This window comes from Nymphalis io, chromosome 29 (genome assembly GCF_905147045.1).
Source record: "Nymphalis io chromosome 29, ilAglIoxx1.1, whole genome shotgun sequence".
Taxonomy (NCBI): Eukaryota; Metazoa; Arthropoda; class Insecta; order Lepidoptera; family Nymphalidae; genus Nymphalis; species Nymphalis io.
Genome location: NC_065916.1, coordinates 8,052,652 through 8,071,970, shown reverse-complemented (window position 1 = coordinate 8,071,970; position 19,319 = coordinate 8,052,652). Strand labels below are relative to the sequence as shown.

Below are 19,319 nucleotides of genomic sequence, written 5' to 3'. Positions count from 1 at the left end.
AATGTTGATAAAACAATAGAAACAATGCCAGACCTTATATGATTTGCCTGTATTTTTAAATCAACAAATATAGTATATATATAACCTTTAATTTTCTCGAAACAAAAGAAAATGGACTTACACCACTTTCAAAATAAACGGTCCATATATTTCAACTACTAATTGTCAATAACTAATCGCAATATTTATATTTTTTTATAAACTAGAAGATCTCTAAAAATCTAAGGACTATATTAAAAACATTAGATTAAACATTAGCAAAACAGCAGAAACTTATTCAGTCTGAAAAACTACAATTTTCGATCTTTTAAAGAAGGCTTTAAATAAAACAACCAAGAACTGGTATAGAACCATTATTTACGGATGAGCAGAACTCGTAGACTATGTTATAAAATGTAGCAAACTATACTATACATAGACGATAAGAAAATTCGCAGATTAGCCTACCAATTTGCAGACCTAAATAACCTCCCTCATAAGTTTGACCATGTAAAATTACTAGCCGGAAAACACTGATGTAACAATTTTATGAAGAGGCATCCTCAGAAGGCAAAAGAGGCATCCGTGGTAGGGGGGCTTATGAGAAGACATGAAAGGTCTCTTAGACTTGAGTTTACCCTGTTAAATAAGTAGAACAGGAGATACACAACATTTAATAGCCACTTAAACCTTGGCTACGTCTTTCTCAACTAACGGTCCCAAACCCAAATGGAGATGAATAAAAGAATCTACAACTTACGGCCGCTTCCCGGGGTGCGCCGGGGCGCATCTGAAGCCGATGCTGGATGCTACAGCATGCGAACCATCGGTGGTGAGGAGCTGAGCAGGCGGGTACTCAACAGTAAAAGTGTTACGGCCGGTCGTTGTGATTTGAACAGGCGGACTCACAACGTAGAAGTTACAGCCGACCCCATGGGCGATGATACAAATTTACTAATTTTATCTACATACCTAACACAAACAATGAACATTTCCTTGACACCCTCAAACAAAAAACTAAATGCCGCATCTAGTAGGTTGAAAAGATATTTAAATTGCACTCTTAGAAAGTCACAGAACACACACTTTTCACATCAACGACTTTATTCAAACACCTAACATAATGCCACACTTCGTCACACAGGGCCTCACGTACATGATACCGAAAGACACCGACCATCAAAATCCAGCTAAATGTCGTCCAATTACCTGCCTACAAATAATTTATAAAATACTTACAGGATGTATTGCTGAAATACTACACGAACACATTGTAACTAACAATATTCTTGCCGAAGAACAAAAAGGATGCCGAAAAAGTAGACAAGGTTGCAAGGAACAGCTTGTAATAGACACAATAGCCATGAAACATGCTACGTCTAGGAAAAAAAATATTAATACCCTGTATATAGATTATAGAAAAGCTTTTGACTCCGTACCACATAGTTGGCTTCTTTACGTACTGCAATACTATAAGGTTGACCCACAGCTTATTTTTTTTCTTGAAAGTTCTATGCAAAACTGGAAAACTAAGCTTAAAATCGCAGGACAGGTTAAAACCGAAACAGCTGAAATCCCAATACGCCGAGGTATCTTTCAGGGAGACGCCCTTAGCCCGCTGTGGTTTTGTCTTGCGCTAAACCCTCTCTCCCATATGCTGAACAAATGAAATCTCGGTTACTCTATCACCGCACCAAATACAGAAACTACTCTTACACACCTCATGTATGTACATGGATGACATTAAATTATACAGTAGCACAATAGCATCATTACATCATCTTGCAGATATCACCCAAACTTTCTCAAGCGACATTCACATGGAGTTTGGGATAGACAAGTGTAAGACATTTTCGGTCAAAAATGGAAAAATCATCCCAAATAGCTACATCTTAGAATCAGGAGAGATTATTGAATCTCTAGAACTGTACACTACCTACAAATACTTAGGTTTTGAAAAAGCTAGGCAGATATATCAAAAAGGAGCAAAAGATAGACTTAAAACTAAATTCAGACATCGTTTAAATATTTTATTCCGGTCTCAACTCAACTCCCGCAATTTGTTTAAAGCAATAAATAGTTACGAGATTCCGGTACTTACTTATTCTTTCGGCATAATTAAATGGTCTCAATGTGAACTCCTCAACCTTCAACGTATCATTAACACTTCTCTAACTGCCCACCGAAAACATCATCCTTGATCTTGCGTACAGAGAATGACCCTTCCCAGAGGTGAACGTGGACGAGGCTTAATAGATGTAGTCAATCTACACAACAAACAAATCATATCTCTTAGACACTATTTTCATCAACGCTCGAAACACTCTCCACTGCATAAAACAGTAACACTCGCAGACAAACACTTTACCCCTCTAAACCTTAAAGATCAAAACCTACAAAGAAATGAACGTATTACCGACATTAATGAAAAAATTGCCTCATGGTAACAGAAATCCCTTCATGGAAGACATCGCCGTGACTTACAGCAATCATATGTTGACAAAGCAGCGTCAAACGCTTGGCTGAGGCGTGGTGAACTCTTTCCTGAAACTGAAGCCTTTATGTTGGCAATTCAGGACCATCATCGACACCCGGAACTACCAGAAACACATAATACGCACACTTAATACCCAATCAGATACATGCCGGCACTGTCATTCTAATCCTGAAACCATTCAACACATAACTTCCGCCTGCAGAGTCCTTGCGCAAACTGACTATAAACATCGACACGACCAAGTGAGCGCCATCATACATCAACATCTCGCACATAAACATGGTTTTATAAAAAAGAAGAGTCCATATTATAAATGCAAACCCAACACTATACTAGAAAATAAAAGTTACAGGATATACTGGGACAGAACTATAATCACAGATAAAACAATACATTTCAATAGACCAGATATCACATTTCATGACAAAATTAACAAAACTATTTATCTAATTGATATAGCTATTCCTAACACCCATAACATACAGTCGACAATTTCGGAAAAGCTCAGTAACTACCAAGATCTAGCAATCGAATTGAAACGTCAATGGCGAGCAAACACCATCCATTTTGTTCCCATTGTCATATCAGCAATTGGAGTCGTACCTAAAAGCCTACAAAGTAGCCTTGATATGTTACAGGTTCCTCAAAATACTCATAATTTACTCCAAAAGGCAATCATCCTGAACACATGCCGCCTCACTCGCAAGTTCCTTACGACTTCGTCTATCTCATCTTCCTATACAATCACCTAGACCCTACTCGCGCTTGGCTACGGCCCGTGTGTTGAGGTTTTTATTACCTCATACGAGAGGAAATGTAAAATAAAAATATAATAATAAATAATAATAGAAAATGAATATTGAATCGAAAATAGAGTAAAACAAAACTATCCAATGTACAAACTTTGTACATTGAATAGTTTTTTAATCCTATTTGATAATATTGTTAGTAGGTCGTTTGTTCTGTTACTTATTAATATAATATAAAATTAATATTTTATAATATGGTAAATAACACCATCAAAACAACCAATATAGTATTGGTACGTGACAATAATAATTTACGTTAAATATTATACATAAGCTGCCATCTATCTTCACTTGCAATAAACTATTTTTACTTAGTAATAGTTCATTACTCTTATATATATAATATATCGAATCGAATATATATATTGAGGGTATTCTCTGAATATTCTCGTATTGTGTTCGGTAAGATTATTGTATGTATAAGTCGTGCCATCTCTCCGTTTGAACATCCCCCGCTCCCCGCAACGACCCCCTCCGGTGCCAGTTGTACTCGCCGCGTCCTCCGACGTCGGCTTGAGGAAACGGCCGGTGCTAGTTGCCAGGAGTTTGCCTGCTCAGAGAAGAGAAGCGCACGAGTAGATCCTGCACTTTTTTGGTAGCCAAAAAATCCTGCAGGATCAATAAAGCATCGGATAGCTAAAGATCAGAATTACCGGTGTGCACGGACCGAACTTCCGCTCGCGGGCGCTTAGCTGGGCCTCCCCTAGGGGTCTCACCTGGCTTGGTTGCACGCGCCGAGGTCGTGGTGCCCGTGCATACACATCGAGAGCAGCAATCCGACACCACCATCATGTCTGAAGGGGGGGAGCCCCCCCTCTTAGACCAACGCAAGCGTGGCCGAGGCAGGTCCGGCATCGCGCGGTCAGTTGTTCGAAGAGACATCTTCGACAACTCGACCGTGCCTGTCGCCCTCACCCCCGCCGCCGTCCCGCGTATTCGCATAGTACACGCTGAGACCGGTGGAGAGGACGTCCACCGGGCTGCTGAAGCAGACTTCGCCGCCACTGTAGCTGAGTCTACAGCAGGCGCGGAAGGAGCCAAGCGCCCGAGACCGGACTCTTCGCCGGAGTCAATGGAAGGGGAGGACAAGCGCCCCAAGACCAATGTTTCTACTGAATCACCGCCGTACGGATCGCCGCAGGACTCGGCATCCTCATCGCGCGCGGCATCGCCTACAACGGGCGAAGCAAGCGCAAAAGGACGGCCAAAGGAATTACCACCGCCGCGATCCCCCTCCCCGATGGAGGGGGGGTCGCAAGACACCTGGCCGCGTGACTCGATGAGCTACGCGGTCCTGCCATCGACGGTCGAGGAGAGGACAGCCTCCCGTCCCACTTCACCGCAACCGGGGCCGTCAGGGGTCACCTATGCGGCGGCCGCTGCCGCTCCAGCGTCGCCCAGGAGTCGAGCCCCTGCACCGGTACCAGCCCCAAGAGCGACGCCTCGTTCCAGCTACCCGCCGATCACGGCGGAACGCCTACCGAACTGGACGAGGCACTTCGAGGTGCTAAAAAACAAATTAGGACACGCCCCGAACGCACGCCCTTTGGGAAAGGGAGTGCGCTTCTTGCCCGGATCCGCGGAGGAATTTCGGGTCATTCAGCGTCATCTGACTGAGGCTATGAACCAGGATAAGACTATATCCTGGTTCTGCTATAGCCCAGCCGCGGAACTGCCAACTAAGGTGGCCATTAGGGGGCTGCCACTCGACACACCCCCGGAAGAGGTGATCGCCGCCCTGCGCAGTTTAGGGTTCCCTGCGCAGAGCGCGAAGGCGATCCCAGGCGGAAGAGGTCGACATGGGTGCACCTACTTCGTCCAGCTGGTGCACCTGAAGGAGCAGGAGCTCACGTCACTATATAAGACTACTGAGCTCCTGTGCATGCCCGGCCTGCTGATTGAAGCCTGGAGAGGCGCGAAGAGCCCTCCTCAATGTCACCGCTGCCAGGCATTTGGCCACTCCTCGGCCAATTGCCACAGGCAACAAAAGTGTGTTCGCTGCGCCGGCGAACACCTGGCACGGGACTGCCCGAGACCATTAACAGAACCACCAACGTGCGCAAACTGTGCAAAGGCGCACACAGCAAAGGACCGGAGGTGCCCGGTCTTCAAAAAAGAAGCACGAAGGAGGGGCATTAACGTGCCCGCCCCTCACCCGAACGGACCGAGAGCACAGCCAAAGGGGGACAGGGAGCGTGTCCCCCCGGTAGCACCTAAGCAGGTCGGTCGCCCTATCGTCGCAGAACCCAAAGCGACGATAGTAGTCGACCAGCGAACGAAGCAGCCACCTCCTGCGAAGAAAGCCACGGAGGTGCGAGCCAAGCTTGCGCCCCCAACAACTCTGGCACCTCCAGCCAACCAGCCGAAGGCCAGGGACCAACCTATAAAGGCGCCTAGCAGAAAGAGGAAAAGGAAGAGGGCAGCTAGGCCACCCAGGACTGAGCCTGCGGCGGCATCGACGCCGCAGCCCAGGAAGGCAGCGACGGAGCCAAAGTCCGCTCCGGCTGCCGCCACGCGGCCGGTGGTGAGGCAAGAAGTGCCTCCCCCTGTGCAGATGACAACCTCGGCCAGTGCGAAAGGCCCGGACAACACCATCATCGTCCGGGTCTTCATGGAGGCACTGACAGCGATCCTGGTCGCCTATACACAAGGCCAGGACATAATACCTGCCATCTCAGCTGGAATAGCCGCTCTTGCGAAGCTTAATTCCAGTTGAGAATACTTTATTGGAACCCAGGTGGCATACGCGGCCATATCCGGGAGCTGACCCTACTCGCCCAGTCGCAGGATATTCACGTAATCCTCCTGGGCGAGACGAAGCTCTCGGCCGAAATCGAGCTCCGAATCCCGAACTTCTTCGTGTATCGGCGAGATGAAGTCTCTCCCCGGGGCTGCCCATTCAGAGGTACCGCAGCCCTGGTGAGGAGGGATATCATACACGAAGAACTTGCACATGCACCGTTTGTGAGCCTACGTACTTAGGGGGTGCGTGTGCATGCTGGTGAGACGGAGCTGCTGCTGTATGCCGCCTACAAGCCACCCGGACAGGTTTTCTGCAGCACCGATGTCCAATCGCTTATCGACTCGCCGATGCCTACACTGATCGTGGGTGATCTGAACGCGAAGCACCACGCTTGGGGCTCGCGCGTCATCACCCAGGCGGGTAGGCACCTGCTCGAGGATAGCGAACGACAGGGTTACGGTGTGTTGGGTCCAGGAGCGCCGACCCACATACCGACTAACCCTACGTACTAGCCGGACGTCCTGGACATCGTGCTGCACCACCGACTAGACGCACCCATCGATGTTGAGGTGAACTACGACCTACACACAACACCTAACAATTGTGGTCACAATCGCCCTCCAGCGCGACTTCAATATGACGGCATTTAGTATTCGACATAATAAAATATATTATTAACAGTAGTCGAACGTAATTAAATCTGATCGAACTGGCCCGTAAGCTTTGTATCAACTTCGCGATTATTAATTCTAGTTTGAAGTCTTTATGTAGATCTACGTTACGCATATACCACGAGCAGCCCGTGGCAATGCCGGACAGGTGGCCTATTGACCGTACATCGAAAATCTTCTTCCCTTCCGGGGAGAGATCCAGCACTGCGAGCACCATGTCTTTTTGATTGGGCCTGGTACATCCTATGTCGCCAGTGTCGGCCATACTTGTGTTGCTGCTGTCGAACTTGTGAACTATGTTATTTAATTAATGAAAATTAGGTCTTAATACTGTAACTATGTGTTTTATTGCAGAATATAAGTTTTATTTTACGATTTTCGGTCGATTTATTTCTTGCTATATATTATTTGTGAAGTACACGATTAAGTTGATTTTAGTTAAGAATTTCGACTATGGGCTATGACTATGGCCCTGAATATGGGTATATGGTCCATATTCATGTGGTATTTTAGATGGTTGGTTATGTGGTTCTAAAGGTACCTACTTATATTTTTTTCAGAATGGCGCAAACACAATCAAAAGAACCAAGGAAAACTTGGGATAAAGATCAAATGATTAAAGCCATAAGACAAACTGTCAATTAGGAGGCTTACGGGAACGTCATTTGCAAGAGCGTTCGGCTTTAATAAAGAAAACTTGGACAATTTATTTCAACTACTGGAAGAGATGTGCGAGAAAAATTACTATTCACCAGATCGTGTCTACAACGTTGATGAAACCGGCCTGACAGTTGTCCAAAGTAAAATTCCAGAAGTAATTGGACGCCGAGGAAAGACGCAGATAGCATCACTAACATCAGCTGAAAGGGGTTCCCTTGTTACAATTGTAGTATGAATGAATGCCACCGGCCATTTTTTACCTCCGTTTATAATTTCCCCAAGAAAAAATATGAACTTACAACTGACTAGAGGTTGTTCTCCTGGAACTAAATGAGTTGCACAACTATCAGGCTGGATCCAAAGGAATATTTTTACAGATTGGTTCAAACACTTCATAAAGCATACACACGCAACACCAGGCTCAAGAGTTTTACTGATATTAGATGGACACTTCAGGCACACCCGAAACATTGATGTAATAGACTTGTCTAGAGAGAATAATGTTGATATTGTCTCTAGATATCTCTACCATCTTACACAACTCACAAGCTGCAACCGTTGGACAAGACGTTTATGGGGTCATTGAAAGTTTACTATTGTGAAGAAATACGAACCTGAATCAGAAACAACAACAGAGCACTGAGCCCTTTTGACATTGTAGAGTTATTTGGATGAGCTTACATGAAAGTGCAAATAGGCGAAATTGCAGCAAACAGGTTTCGCGTTACAGGACTTTAGCCATTGAATAAAACCATATTCAGCGATGCAGATTTTCTTGCAGCGGAAAAAAATGCTGTCAAAGATGGATGCACAAATATTACTCCGAAAAAATCTACTATAATGAAGAGTCATCGACTAACATTCCAAGTGAAAGGGGGAATCCTTTCACCATTGACTTCTATTCATAATTATGAGAATTTGATTTCGAACGAATCACCGGACTTGAGATCTAGGTCTGAGACTCAAACAGAAGAACTTCTGGAACTGGACATGAACCAACTTATATCAACATTCGTCTTCCGGATTGATCGTAGCAGTCCAGATCTAGTATCTCCTTATGACATAAGTCCCGTGCCAAAAAAAGTCAGAAAGACATCTAATAGAGGTAGAAAAGCTGCTGTGGGATCGGTTATAACTTCTCCATATAAAAATAACCTTATTGAAACAAATAAGAAGAAAATTGAAAAAGAAAATAAAACAAAAGATAAGAAACCCAAGCAAAAGAAAAGAAGTATAGGAAATGAGAAAGCCAAGACCAGGGACGAAAGTGAAGGTCAAGAAGATATCCAATTTGATTCAGATAGTAAACCAGATGCCCCTATAAGAAGAGAGGCTCCTGACACTGTCGATGCAGCGTGTATGTTATGTCAGGCACTTTTTTCCGAAAACGAAGCCGGAGAATTGTGGGTCAGATGTTTAATGTGCTAGCTCTGAGCACATAATGACTGTGCTGGGCCAGAGTTTGATACTTGAATATGTGATTTTTGTTAGTAAATTATGTGATTTCTTCCATCTTCCTAAGTAATTTGATCTCTTATAAGATAAATATTTATTATTATATTTGTTATTTTCGTATAAGATATATTCATATTCGAGTATCTAGTTACCACGAAGAACATTTACAATAAAAACCTAAAACTGCATCGTTGCATTTTGTTGTTGGATTACTGGAAAACATAACTATATTTCTAGTCTAAAGGATGAATTTAGAACGTCAATTGTGCCACTACAAAATGAATTAAAATCTTTGAGAGATGAAGTCTGTAGTTTAAAAGAGTATATGGAATTTACTAACGCTAAATTTGATGACGATGAATGTGAGACAAATTTAAAACGACTCGCTAACCAAACCGCAGAGATTGGAAGTCTAAAGATTTCCTTAGATTATATTGTTACCGAAAATAACACCCGTGAGCAATGGGTGAGCAATCTAACATTGAAAATTATGGTGTTTCTGAAAAAAAAAAACGAAAAACTTTTTATAATTTTGGAAGAAATATCTGATAAAACCGAGATTCAACTTATTTTTTTTTATTTGATATCAATAGACTTCATAACCAGGGTGGCTTCAAAAGATAAAGAAAATAAAAAGACTAAGCCTATTGTTGTTAGATTCCTGTGCCACTGGAAAAAAGATTATTTTCTTGTCCAAGCTAAAAAGGCTTAAATGTCACGATATTTGATTTAACTTTAATTATAATCAGATATATTTAAACGACCATCTAACCAGTGCCAATAGAGAATTGTTAAGAAGTGTAAAAAAAACTGCCAAAGAAAAAAGCTTTCAATGTGTTTGGGTAAAAAATTGTTGCATAATGGCTCGTCGCAATGACTCTAGTCCTATCATACACATTATTAGGCCTAGTGGTTTAAAAAAAAATACGCAGGTACTATTGTATTTCTTGTTAACATTTTTGTTCGAATTTTATGTACGGCAGGAATAGTTATTTGTTTAATCTTATATTTATTGTGTGAATCCACACATAGATGGTTCATCATTTTATTATTTTCTTACTCTTTTTTATAATCTATTACTGGCTATCTGTAATATATTATTATCTGGGAACTTGAATCGAATATTTAATTTTTATTTGCCTTCGTCATCTCTCTTCTTATCTCTTTATGTGTTCGATGATTATTATTATATTATATCTCTTAATAGTTTATCAACATTATGTAAAATATGTACGATATGCTTACTGTAGTTATGACTAAAGGTACTATTTTCTATCAAAATGTGCGTGGATTACGAACTAAAACAAAACATTTTACCGAAAATTAATTCAGACTAGTCACTCTTGCGATATTATTTGCCTCAGTGAAACTTGACTGCATAAAGGTATTTTTAATGCGGAATTGTTTGATTTGAGTTATAACGTGTACAAAACTGATCGGGACTATAACTCGCGTGGAGATAAAATGAGAGGTGGCGTCTTACCGTACCCGTAACCGTAACAGCCTGTGAATGTCCCACTGCTGGGTTAAAGGCCTCCTCTCCTCTTTTTGAGGAGAAGGTTTGGGAGCTTATTCCACCACGCTGCTCCAATGCGGGTTGGTAGAATTCACATGTGGCAGAACTTCAGTGAAATTAGACACATGCAGGTTTCCTCACGATGTTTTCCTTCACCGTAAAGCACGAGATGAATTATAATCACAAATTAAGCACATGAAAATTCAGTGGTGCTTGCCCAGGTTTGAACCCACGATCATCGGTTACAAGCCGAGATGGCCCTCTGGTGGCGTCTTAGTGGCATTGAAATCTAATCTCTCAGTCAAATTCCATTCCAACATCCTCTCAGTGAACATGGCTGCCGATATAATTAAAGTCTCCATTGTCCTTTCGCCAGCTCCTTTATCTAAATTGTTACATATTTATTGTTGTTATTTCCCTCACGGTAAATATCAATGTGAAGCGCTCTCGGATTTCATTGAATTAATTTCCAATGAGATTCTTAGCCAACCTAATGCCCATGTTTTGATAAAGGGTGATTTTAATATCTCCTCTGCCTTGTGGGAATAATTAGGTAACTCTATGAATATTAGCAACTTTTTCGAAGATAATGATTGGATTAGTACATTATATAATTTTTAAAATTTTACAAATCTTAGGTAATTTAACTCCATTCCTAATTTGAGCCTAATTTAATGCTCCTTGTACAATTCGCTTATTTCACTTAGCGGATTATAACACAATTGATAATGCTTTGGTTGCTGTTGACTGGTTAGATTTACTAAATGACTGCGATATCACTAAAGCTGTACATATTTTTTACGAAACCGTTAATTCGATTATCTCTGATTTGGTTCCTGTTAAAATAGTCAAATATGACATCAACATCCTTTTTGGTACTCTAAAGCCTTAATTAAAATTATTGCTGAAAAACTTAAAATCCATAAAAAATGGAAGATTTACAATATATTGTCATATTACGAAACATTGAGTTTGTTAAGGGAGCGTCAAAAACGGGCCCAAGTCGAATGTTATGATAAATATATATCTGACTGTGAATTGAAAATTAAACGCAATAGCAAATTTTTCTGGGCTTTTGTCAAACCAAAGAAAACTATTAACAATATACCTAATACTATGAAATTTAAAAATCAAACCGTGAGTGATGGGAAAGAGATTTGCAACCTCTTTAATGATTATTTTAAGTTTGTTTTTGAACTATCGAATTGATATGGCGCATGTACTAATACAACATCTTATAATCATATCAGCATAGGGTCTGCTTATATCTCATATAGTTCGTGTCTTCGAAGAGACCGATGAGGTAAGCTTCGCTAGCTTCTTGGAGCGCCATAACTGCCGAACTCTGGAGTCGGAGATCGGTTTTGAAGTCTTGAGCGATCTCACGGACCAGACGCTGGAATGGCAGCTTGCGAATCAGAAGCTCCGTGCTCTTCTGGTAACGACGGATTTCACGATGAACTACGTTACCGGGTCTATAACGATGAAGCTTCTTGACTCCTCCCGTGGCGGGAGCACTCTTGCGAGCGAGCTTGATGGCGAGCTGCTTGTGCGGCGTCTTACCACCGGTAGATTTTCGGGCTGTCTGCTTAGAACGAGCCATCCTCGAGCCAACGACGGTGAATAAATACGAAACGAGAGAGAGCAAAATTAAAACAAAAAAATGTACGCACGTCCGGCTAGGGGATGTAAAGGATAGAATAAAAATTTTAGCGTCCGGGCGTCTCCTTTTACACCAGTAACTACTCGCTTCAATACGGGGCGGTGAACCACCGCCGCGATGACGTATCGCTATCTCCCTCTCTTTCTCTAAGCTATTTTATCCCTCTCGCACGTTCACTCTAACCGACCGATGATTATTATTATTATTTATAATAAAAAAAAACAACAACAAAAACGATATCATTCTTAAGATATATTACAAGTTTTTCTGTATCAATAGGTATATTTTTAATAAGAAGGTAATATGATTACGTGATAAGTAGTAGATCTACTAATATAATAAATAGAATTAAATTGTAATGTGAATCGTGTGCGTAATACGATTGAATATATTTTTTTAAATAATTTGAACACATCTCGACACCTAGGCGCGGGGGCGGCAGCTGATTTGGGAGCAGTCTCCTTTGACGCTCTGGATTTCGCAGCAGGAGTGGCTGGCTTGTTTGTCTTGCTCTTCTTCTTGCTGCGCCGCTTCTTCTTCCCTGTGCTCGAACATCGAGCGGGGGACGCGTTTGCTGGTGCCATTAGCGAACTGTTCTCCGCTGCTGAAAATGTAGCTGAAAACGTAGCCGGAGCGGTGGTGGCTGTTGCAGTAGTTGGTTCTGCAACCGGGGCTGGCGCCTTTTTGCGTAAAGCATTGGCGAAGTCTTTCTTCGGCGGCGGCTCGGTCTCCGCGGTCCTAGGCTCCTTGCACTTACTTTTCATTGCAGTGGCGTCTTTTTCCCAAGACGTCGAGTAGCCTCGGTGTGTTTGGCGGGATGTCTTCAACTTCTATCCTGTGTTCAGTAGATGGGGGGGAGGTTTAGATTATAGTTAGTATTTGGGGTACCTAACTGTTGGAGCATTTCCATTCTGGCTGGCTGGTCTGCAGTCGATACAGCTCCTGTTTCTATTTGCTGCTTAATATAAGCAGCAAAAGACAGGGGCGCGGACGGCTCGGTAGGTCCACTCGCAGCGATGGTGACTAGTGAGGCCCGGTGGTGGACCGCGACTGGGTCCTCTCCTTCCGGTGATGGCAAATTTGGAGCAGGCGAGATATTCCGCCATGTTGGAACACGGTTGTAAAACAGCCTGCCGAAGCACAGTGGTTTTATGGGAAAGTCTCGAGTCTGAGTAGTGGCGTGCACTGCTCAACTGCTAAACCAAAACTGTCGGCTACTAAGCAGCCGATTTTTCTTTTAAGTATACCCCGCATTCGGCCAGCGTAGCGCTCTCTCATACGGTGCGCCGTATAAACGCAGAACGTTATCGAACAATCGGAAACGAGCCCAGTGTGCTCAGGGGTTATTCGGTTCTTATACTAAACGAAATACCCCTACCTCGACACCCTCTATCGTCCGTCGTTCCGATCTTGAAACGAATCACTTATTTTTATTATATTTTACTTATTGATATAATAATAATTTAAATAATTATATAGTTCGATTATTATTTTTTTCTACTAATTAGGAAGACTGCGTTCGTGTGTGAATCGAATCGATATTATATATTATTATTTTGTTAAAATATTTAATATCTATATATGTACATAATTTTTTTTTCGTCAGTTTATGCCTTCTTCTCGGTTTTCTTGGGCAGCAGAACGGCTTGGATGTTAGAGAGGACGCCGTCTTGTGCGATCGTCACGCCCGAAAGTAACTTGTTCAGCTCCACGTCGTTACGGAACTGAAGATGTCTCGGTATAATCCTAGTCTTTTTGTTGTCGCGGGCAGCGTTGCAGGCCAACTCGAGAACTTCAGCGGCGAGGTATTCCATGACGGCCGCCAGGTATACGGGTGCACCGACACCGACGCGCTCCGCGTAGTTACCCTTCCTCAGCAGTCTGTGTATACGTTCGACTGGAAACTGAATGTCGTGGTGCCCGTGCATACCATAGAAACGAGCAGTAAAGGACCAATATCACCATCCTGTCTTAAGGGGGTGAAGCCCCCCCCCCCCCCTTAGACCAACGCAAGAGCGGCCGAGGTAGGTCGGGCATTCCACGGTCAGTTGTTCGGAGAGACATCTTCGACAACTCGACCGTGCCCGTCACCCTCATCCCTGCCGCCACCCCGCGTCCCGCTATCCGCATCGTGCATGCGGAAACCGGGGGAGAAGAGGAGCACCGTGCTGCTGAAGTTGACTTCGCCGCCGTTGTAGCTGAGTCTACAACAGGCGCAGAAGGTGCTAAGCGCCCGAGGCCACAATCTTCCCCGGAGTCGATGGAAGGGGAGCACAAAGCGCGAAGGCGATCCCAGGCGGAAGAAGTCGGCACGGGTGCACCTACTTTGTCCAGTTGGCGCACCTAAAGGAGCAGGAACTCAACAATTTATACAAATTAACCGAGCTTCTGTGCATGCCCGGCTTGCTGGTGGAGGCCTGGAGGTAAGCGAAGAGACCACCTCAATGCCACCGTTGCCAGGCATTTGGCCATTCCTAGGCCAATTGTCATAGGCAACAGAGGTGTGTTCGCTGCGCCGGCGAACACCTAGCCAGGGATTGCCCAAGGCCCATCACAAACCCACCGACGTGCGATAATTGCGCCAAGTTGGCCGTCACGCCTCCTGAAGAGGTGATTGCCCCGCTGCAGGGTATAGGTTCCCTGCTGAAAGAGCCAAGGCAATACCGAACTATAAAGCAGACACACTTTAGTGCAGCTGTGCACTTACTTTAGTTCAACCGTCGTCGCGTTTGGACTCTACTACCACTTACCATCAGGTGACTCCACCTGTCATTTGCCATCCCGGACATATAAAAAAAAAAAAAAGCTGGCGCAGCTGCGAGAGAAGGAGCTCATTGAACTGTACAAAATTACAGAACTCCTAAGCATGCCAGGCCTGATAATAGAAGCCTGGAGAGGTGGCAAAACCCCACCACAATGCCACCACCGCCAAGCATTCGGTCAAGCTTCAGCGAACTGCCATAGACAGCAAAAGTTTGTTCGCTGCGCCGGCGAACATCTGGCCAGAGACTGCCCTCGCCCTATAGAGCAACCATGCAAGTCTGCGTACGAAGCACGAGAAAACGAACTCTGTTAAGCCAGTAATATTGAAATATAAACTATTACGATAGATAAATAATAATGTTTCGAAAGGGAGAGTTACGCAAATCTTGTCCAAGAAGATAAATCCTTAGAATTGTGCCCGAATTTGAAGGTAACCCTAATGTTCTTACGAGATTTGTTAATATTTGTGACCAAATAGTAAAAGATTATTTAAATAGTGCGCCCGGTACTGAATTAACAAACTTATTTTTATTAAACGGGATACTAAATAAAATCACGGGAACTGCCGCTGCTACTATTAATTCTAATGGGGTACCGGACAGTTGGCTCGATAGAAGGACTTCTGTAATAAATAATTTCTCTGACCAACGAGACGAAACAGCCTTATACGATAACCTTTCGCTAGCCATACAAGGAAATAGGACACTCCAAGAATTTTATAGCCATTGTCAGACACTTTTCAGTACGATAATGACATATGCTACGTTACATGAGAATATACAGACAACTATAGAACTATATAACTAACAAAAGAAAAAGCCCTTAAACATGCACAAAAAGAATTAAACGTTACATATTTACAGCAACGCACGGACGGACTAAAACAGCAATCAACGCCTAAAATTAATCCCTTACCATTCTCACATCTTCGAGCTCACGGATTTCAACCTCCAATAATTAATTGGCCAGCCCCTGTAGCACAACGCCATATACAAACCCCACAGTATTTTAAATTAAATTTTAACCATAATCAACGCCTAGTAATCCATCTCATAATTTTAAGCCAGTACATATATGTGGAGTGCTAAGTTTTAACTTTAAACCATAACTATAACAGTGAATATGAAGACTATAACATTAATTACAGACCTGACTTTTACAGTAATAATTCTATTATATATAGGAGTAATAATAGAATTAAACCTACAGACACAAAGGCAACTCCCATATATACAGATTAAGAATCCTTCACTAAAATTACTGATTGACATTGGTGCAAACCAATCTTTCATTAGCCATGATGCTGTTACGAAATATTTTTCTAATCATCCCCTCAATTACGACCCGTTTGAAGACATGAATATAAACACGACAATTAGAAATGAATATTCTATAACTCTACCCTGTTTTGAAGAATTTATGGACCCAGAGAACACAACAAAATTATTTATCTATAAATTATTATTCTATTTCGACAGATTAATAGGACTAGACTTATTAACAAAATGGGAAGCCAAAATTGATCTAAAAACGGTAACTTAATTACTCGTACCGCTTCAAATCCGATCAGTATGTATAATTCATGTAATCTTAATCCGGTAGGTTTTAATTTTAGGTCCTCGTAGAGATTAAAATATAATCTCTACGAGGACATAATGCCGGCTGGGACTTCAAAATTAATTCGTATTCCTATAAATTCGCAGGACGGAGAAGTTTTTATTAACGACCAATTAATTTGTAATTGCAATAACCTATGAATGTATTACTTCTGTAACTAATAACCGCAGCTACGTAGAAGTCGAGAACCCTAATGATATAATCTTATTGCTTGACCGACCAGCGAGCGCTGATTTATTTAATATAGATCACACGTGCACTCGATATAAAAAATGGTTTTTCAGAGGCTCCGAGAGTCCAATTTTAAGATCCAGTTGGACAAGTCTGAGTTCCTTAAACTCGAAACAGCTTACCTCGGACATATTATTAGTAGAAATGGTATAAAACCAAACCCAGATAAAATTTCAGCGATAAAAAAATATCCTTTTCCAAAGACAGCTAAAGAAATACAACAGTTTTTAGGACTCCTAGGTTATTATCGTAAATTTATCCCAGACTTTGCCCGTATCACAAAGTTTGAAGAAAGGTAAAAAGATTACACTTGAAAAAAAGCTTTTTATTGTTGTTGTTTTTATTATAAATAATAATAATCATCATCGGTCGGTAAGAGTGAACGTGCGAGAGGGATAAAATAGCTTAGAGAAAGAGAGGGAGATAGCGATACGTCATCGCGGCGGCGGTCCACCGCCCGTATTGAAGCGAGTTACTGGTGTAAAAGGAGACGCCCGGACGCTAAAATTTTTATTCTATCCTTTACATCCCCTCGCCGGACGTGCGTACATTTTTTTGTTTTAATTTTGCTCTCTCTCTCGTTTCGTATTTATTCACCGTCGCTGGCTCGAGGATGGCTCGTTCTAAGCAGACAGCCCGAAAATCTACCGGTGGTAAGACGCCGCACAAGCAGCTCGCCATCAAGCTCGCTCGCAAGCGTGCTCCCGCCACGGGAGGAGTCAAGAAACTTCATCGTTATAGACCCGGTACCGTAGTTCATCGTGAAATCCGTCGATACCAGAAGAGCACGGAGCTTCTGATTCGCAAGCTGCCATTCCAGCGTCTGGTCCGTGAGATCGCTCAAGACTTCAAAACCGATCTCCGACTCCAGAGTTCGGCAGTTATGGCGCTGCAGGAAGCTAGCGAAGCTTACCTCATCGGTCTCTTCGAAGACACGAGCTATATGAGATATTAGCAGACCCTATGCTGATATGATTATAAGATGTTGTATTAGTACATGCGCCATATCAATTCGATGGTTCAAAAACAAACTTAAAATAATCATTAAAGAGGTTGCAAATCTCTTTCCCATCACTCACGGTTTGATTTTTAAATTTTATAGTATTGGGTATATTGTTAATGGTTTTCTTTGGTTTGACAAAAGCCCAGAAAAATTTGCTATTGCGTTTAATTTTCAATTCACAGTCAGATATATATTTATCATAACATTCGACTTGGGCCCGTTTTTGACGCTCCCTTAACAAACTCAATGTTTCGTAATATGACAATATATTGTAAATCTTCCATTTTTTATGGATTTTAAGTTTTTCAGCAATAATTTTAATTAAGGCTTTAGAGTACCAAAAAGGATGTTGATGTCATATTTGACTGTTTTAACAGGAACCAAATCAGAGATAATCGAATTAACGGTTTCGTAAAAAACATAAACAATAAGCGAATTGTACGAGGAGCATTAAATTAGGCTCAAATTAGGAATGGAGTTAAATTACCTAAGATTTGTAAAATTTTAAAAATTATATAATGTACTAATCCAATCATTATCTTCGAAAAAGTTGCTAATATTCATAGAGTTACCTAATTATTCCCACAAGGCAGAGGAGATATTAAAATCACCCTTTATCAAAACATGGGCATTAGGTTGGTTAAGAATCTCATTGGAAATCAATTCAATGAAATCAGAGAGCGCTTCACATTGATATTTGCCGTGAGGGAAATCACAACAATAAATATGTAACAATTTAGATAAAGGAGCTGGCGAAAAGACAATGGAGACTTTAATTATATCGGCAGCCATGTTAACTGAGAGGATGGTGTAAAAAGCATACGAAGTAGCTCAGTTACTTTGTAAACGGGTGTGAGCTCGGAAGTCTTCCTTAGGTGGGCAAAATAGATACACCCGGGACAACGAACTAAATTCTCTATTACGAAAACCCTCTGAACATGTACCACACCGATCAACCTATTCGACCGAAACCGTACATACTAACCACGGAAATCCCATATTAAATATTTTTTACAGTTGTTAGTGCGTTAAGCGAAATCCCACGGTGACTAAGCCTTTTGATAACCATACACGAACATCCATATAATTATTAGAATCAAATCTAGAAGAAGACTTTGTTAACGCAAAAAAGGAGTATGTTAATCCAAAACTAAAAACCGGTATTTTCATAAATCAACCCCTCGCAATGTATTCAATAATCCTCATAATACAAGATAAATTTAGGAGTTCATCTAATATTCTCGTTGTAGCACAATTTAAAATTGAAGATATAAAGGAATATTTACAGCAGCAGGAGATAATTTTTCATTATCACAATGGAAAAACAAACCACCACGGTATAAATGAATGCAACCTAGCCGTATCTCGGAAATATTATTGGCCTAAAATTAAGGATTAATAATGAAATTTATTGCCGAATGCACAATATGTAGTAAAGCTTAATACGATAGAAATACAATAAGACCACAATTTAATATAGTAACTCCAGCCAATAAGTCATTTGAGATTATTCACGTAGACCTTTTCGTAGTTCATAGTGAAAAATATATAACTTTCGTAAATGTTTATACGAAATATGACCAAGCATATCATTTACGGGATGGAACAGCTGTAAGCATCTTACAAGCCTTATTAAAATTTTGTACCCATCATGGCATACCCCTAACCATAATAACCGAGATCGGAACATAATTTACCAATCAGTTATTTTC

The 19,319-nt window shown here is 41.9% G+C and overlaps 2 protein-coding genes across 2 annotated transcripts; one reads left to right on the top strand and one right to left on the bottom strand.

Moving 5' to 3' along the window:
• Window positions 1–11,576: 11,576 nt before the first annotated feature.
• Window positions 11,577–13,962, bottom strand: LOC126779423 (uncharacterized). Its single transcript, XM_050503339.1, has 2 exons — window positions 13,606–13,962; window positions 11,577–11,926 (listed from the first exon to the last, which is right to left on the bottom strand). Exons 1-2 carry the CDS (start codon window positions 13,919–13,921, stop codon window positions 11,577–11,579), a joined length of 666 nt encoding a protein of 221 aa, XP_050359296.1. The 5' UTR covers window positions 13,922–13,962.
• A 3,255-nt stretch (window positions 13,963–17,217) lies between these two features.
• Window positions 17,218–17,559, top strand: LOC126779422 (histone H3-like). The gene has a single exon (XM_050503338.1). The coding sequence runs from the start codon at window positions 17,218–17,220 to the stop codon at window positions 17,557–17,559; it is 342 nt and encodes a 113-aa protein (XP_050359295.1).
• Window positions 17,560–19,319: the final 1,760 nt, after the last annotated feature.

What these genes read in the sequence shown, in the direction of transcription:
- LOC126779423 (XM_050503339.1), bottom strand. Translation starts at nt 13,921, where the DNA reads ATGCACGGGCACCACGACATTCAGTTTCCAGTCGAACGTATACACAGA. An exon ending in CAAGAAAACCGAGAAGAAGG is followed by an intron (nt 11,927 to 13,605) that starts CATAAACTGACG and finishes CGAGGATGGCTC; the next exon opens with GTTCTAAGCAGACAGCCCGA.
- LOC126779422 (XM_050503338.1), top strand. Translation starts at nt 17,218, where the DNA reads ATGGCTCGTTCTAAGCAGACAGCCCGAAAATCTACCGGTGGTAAGACG.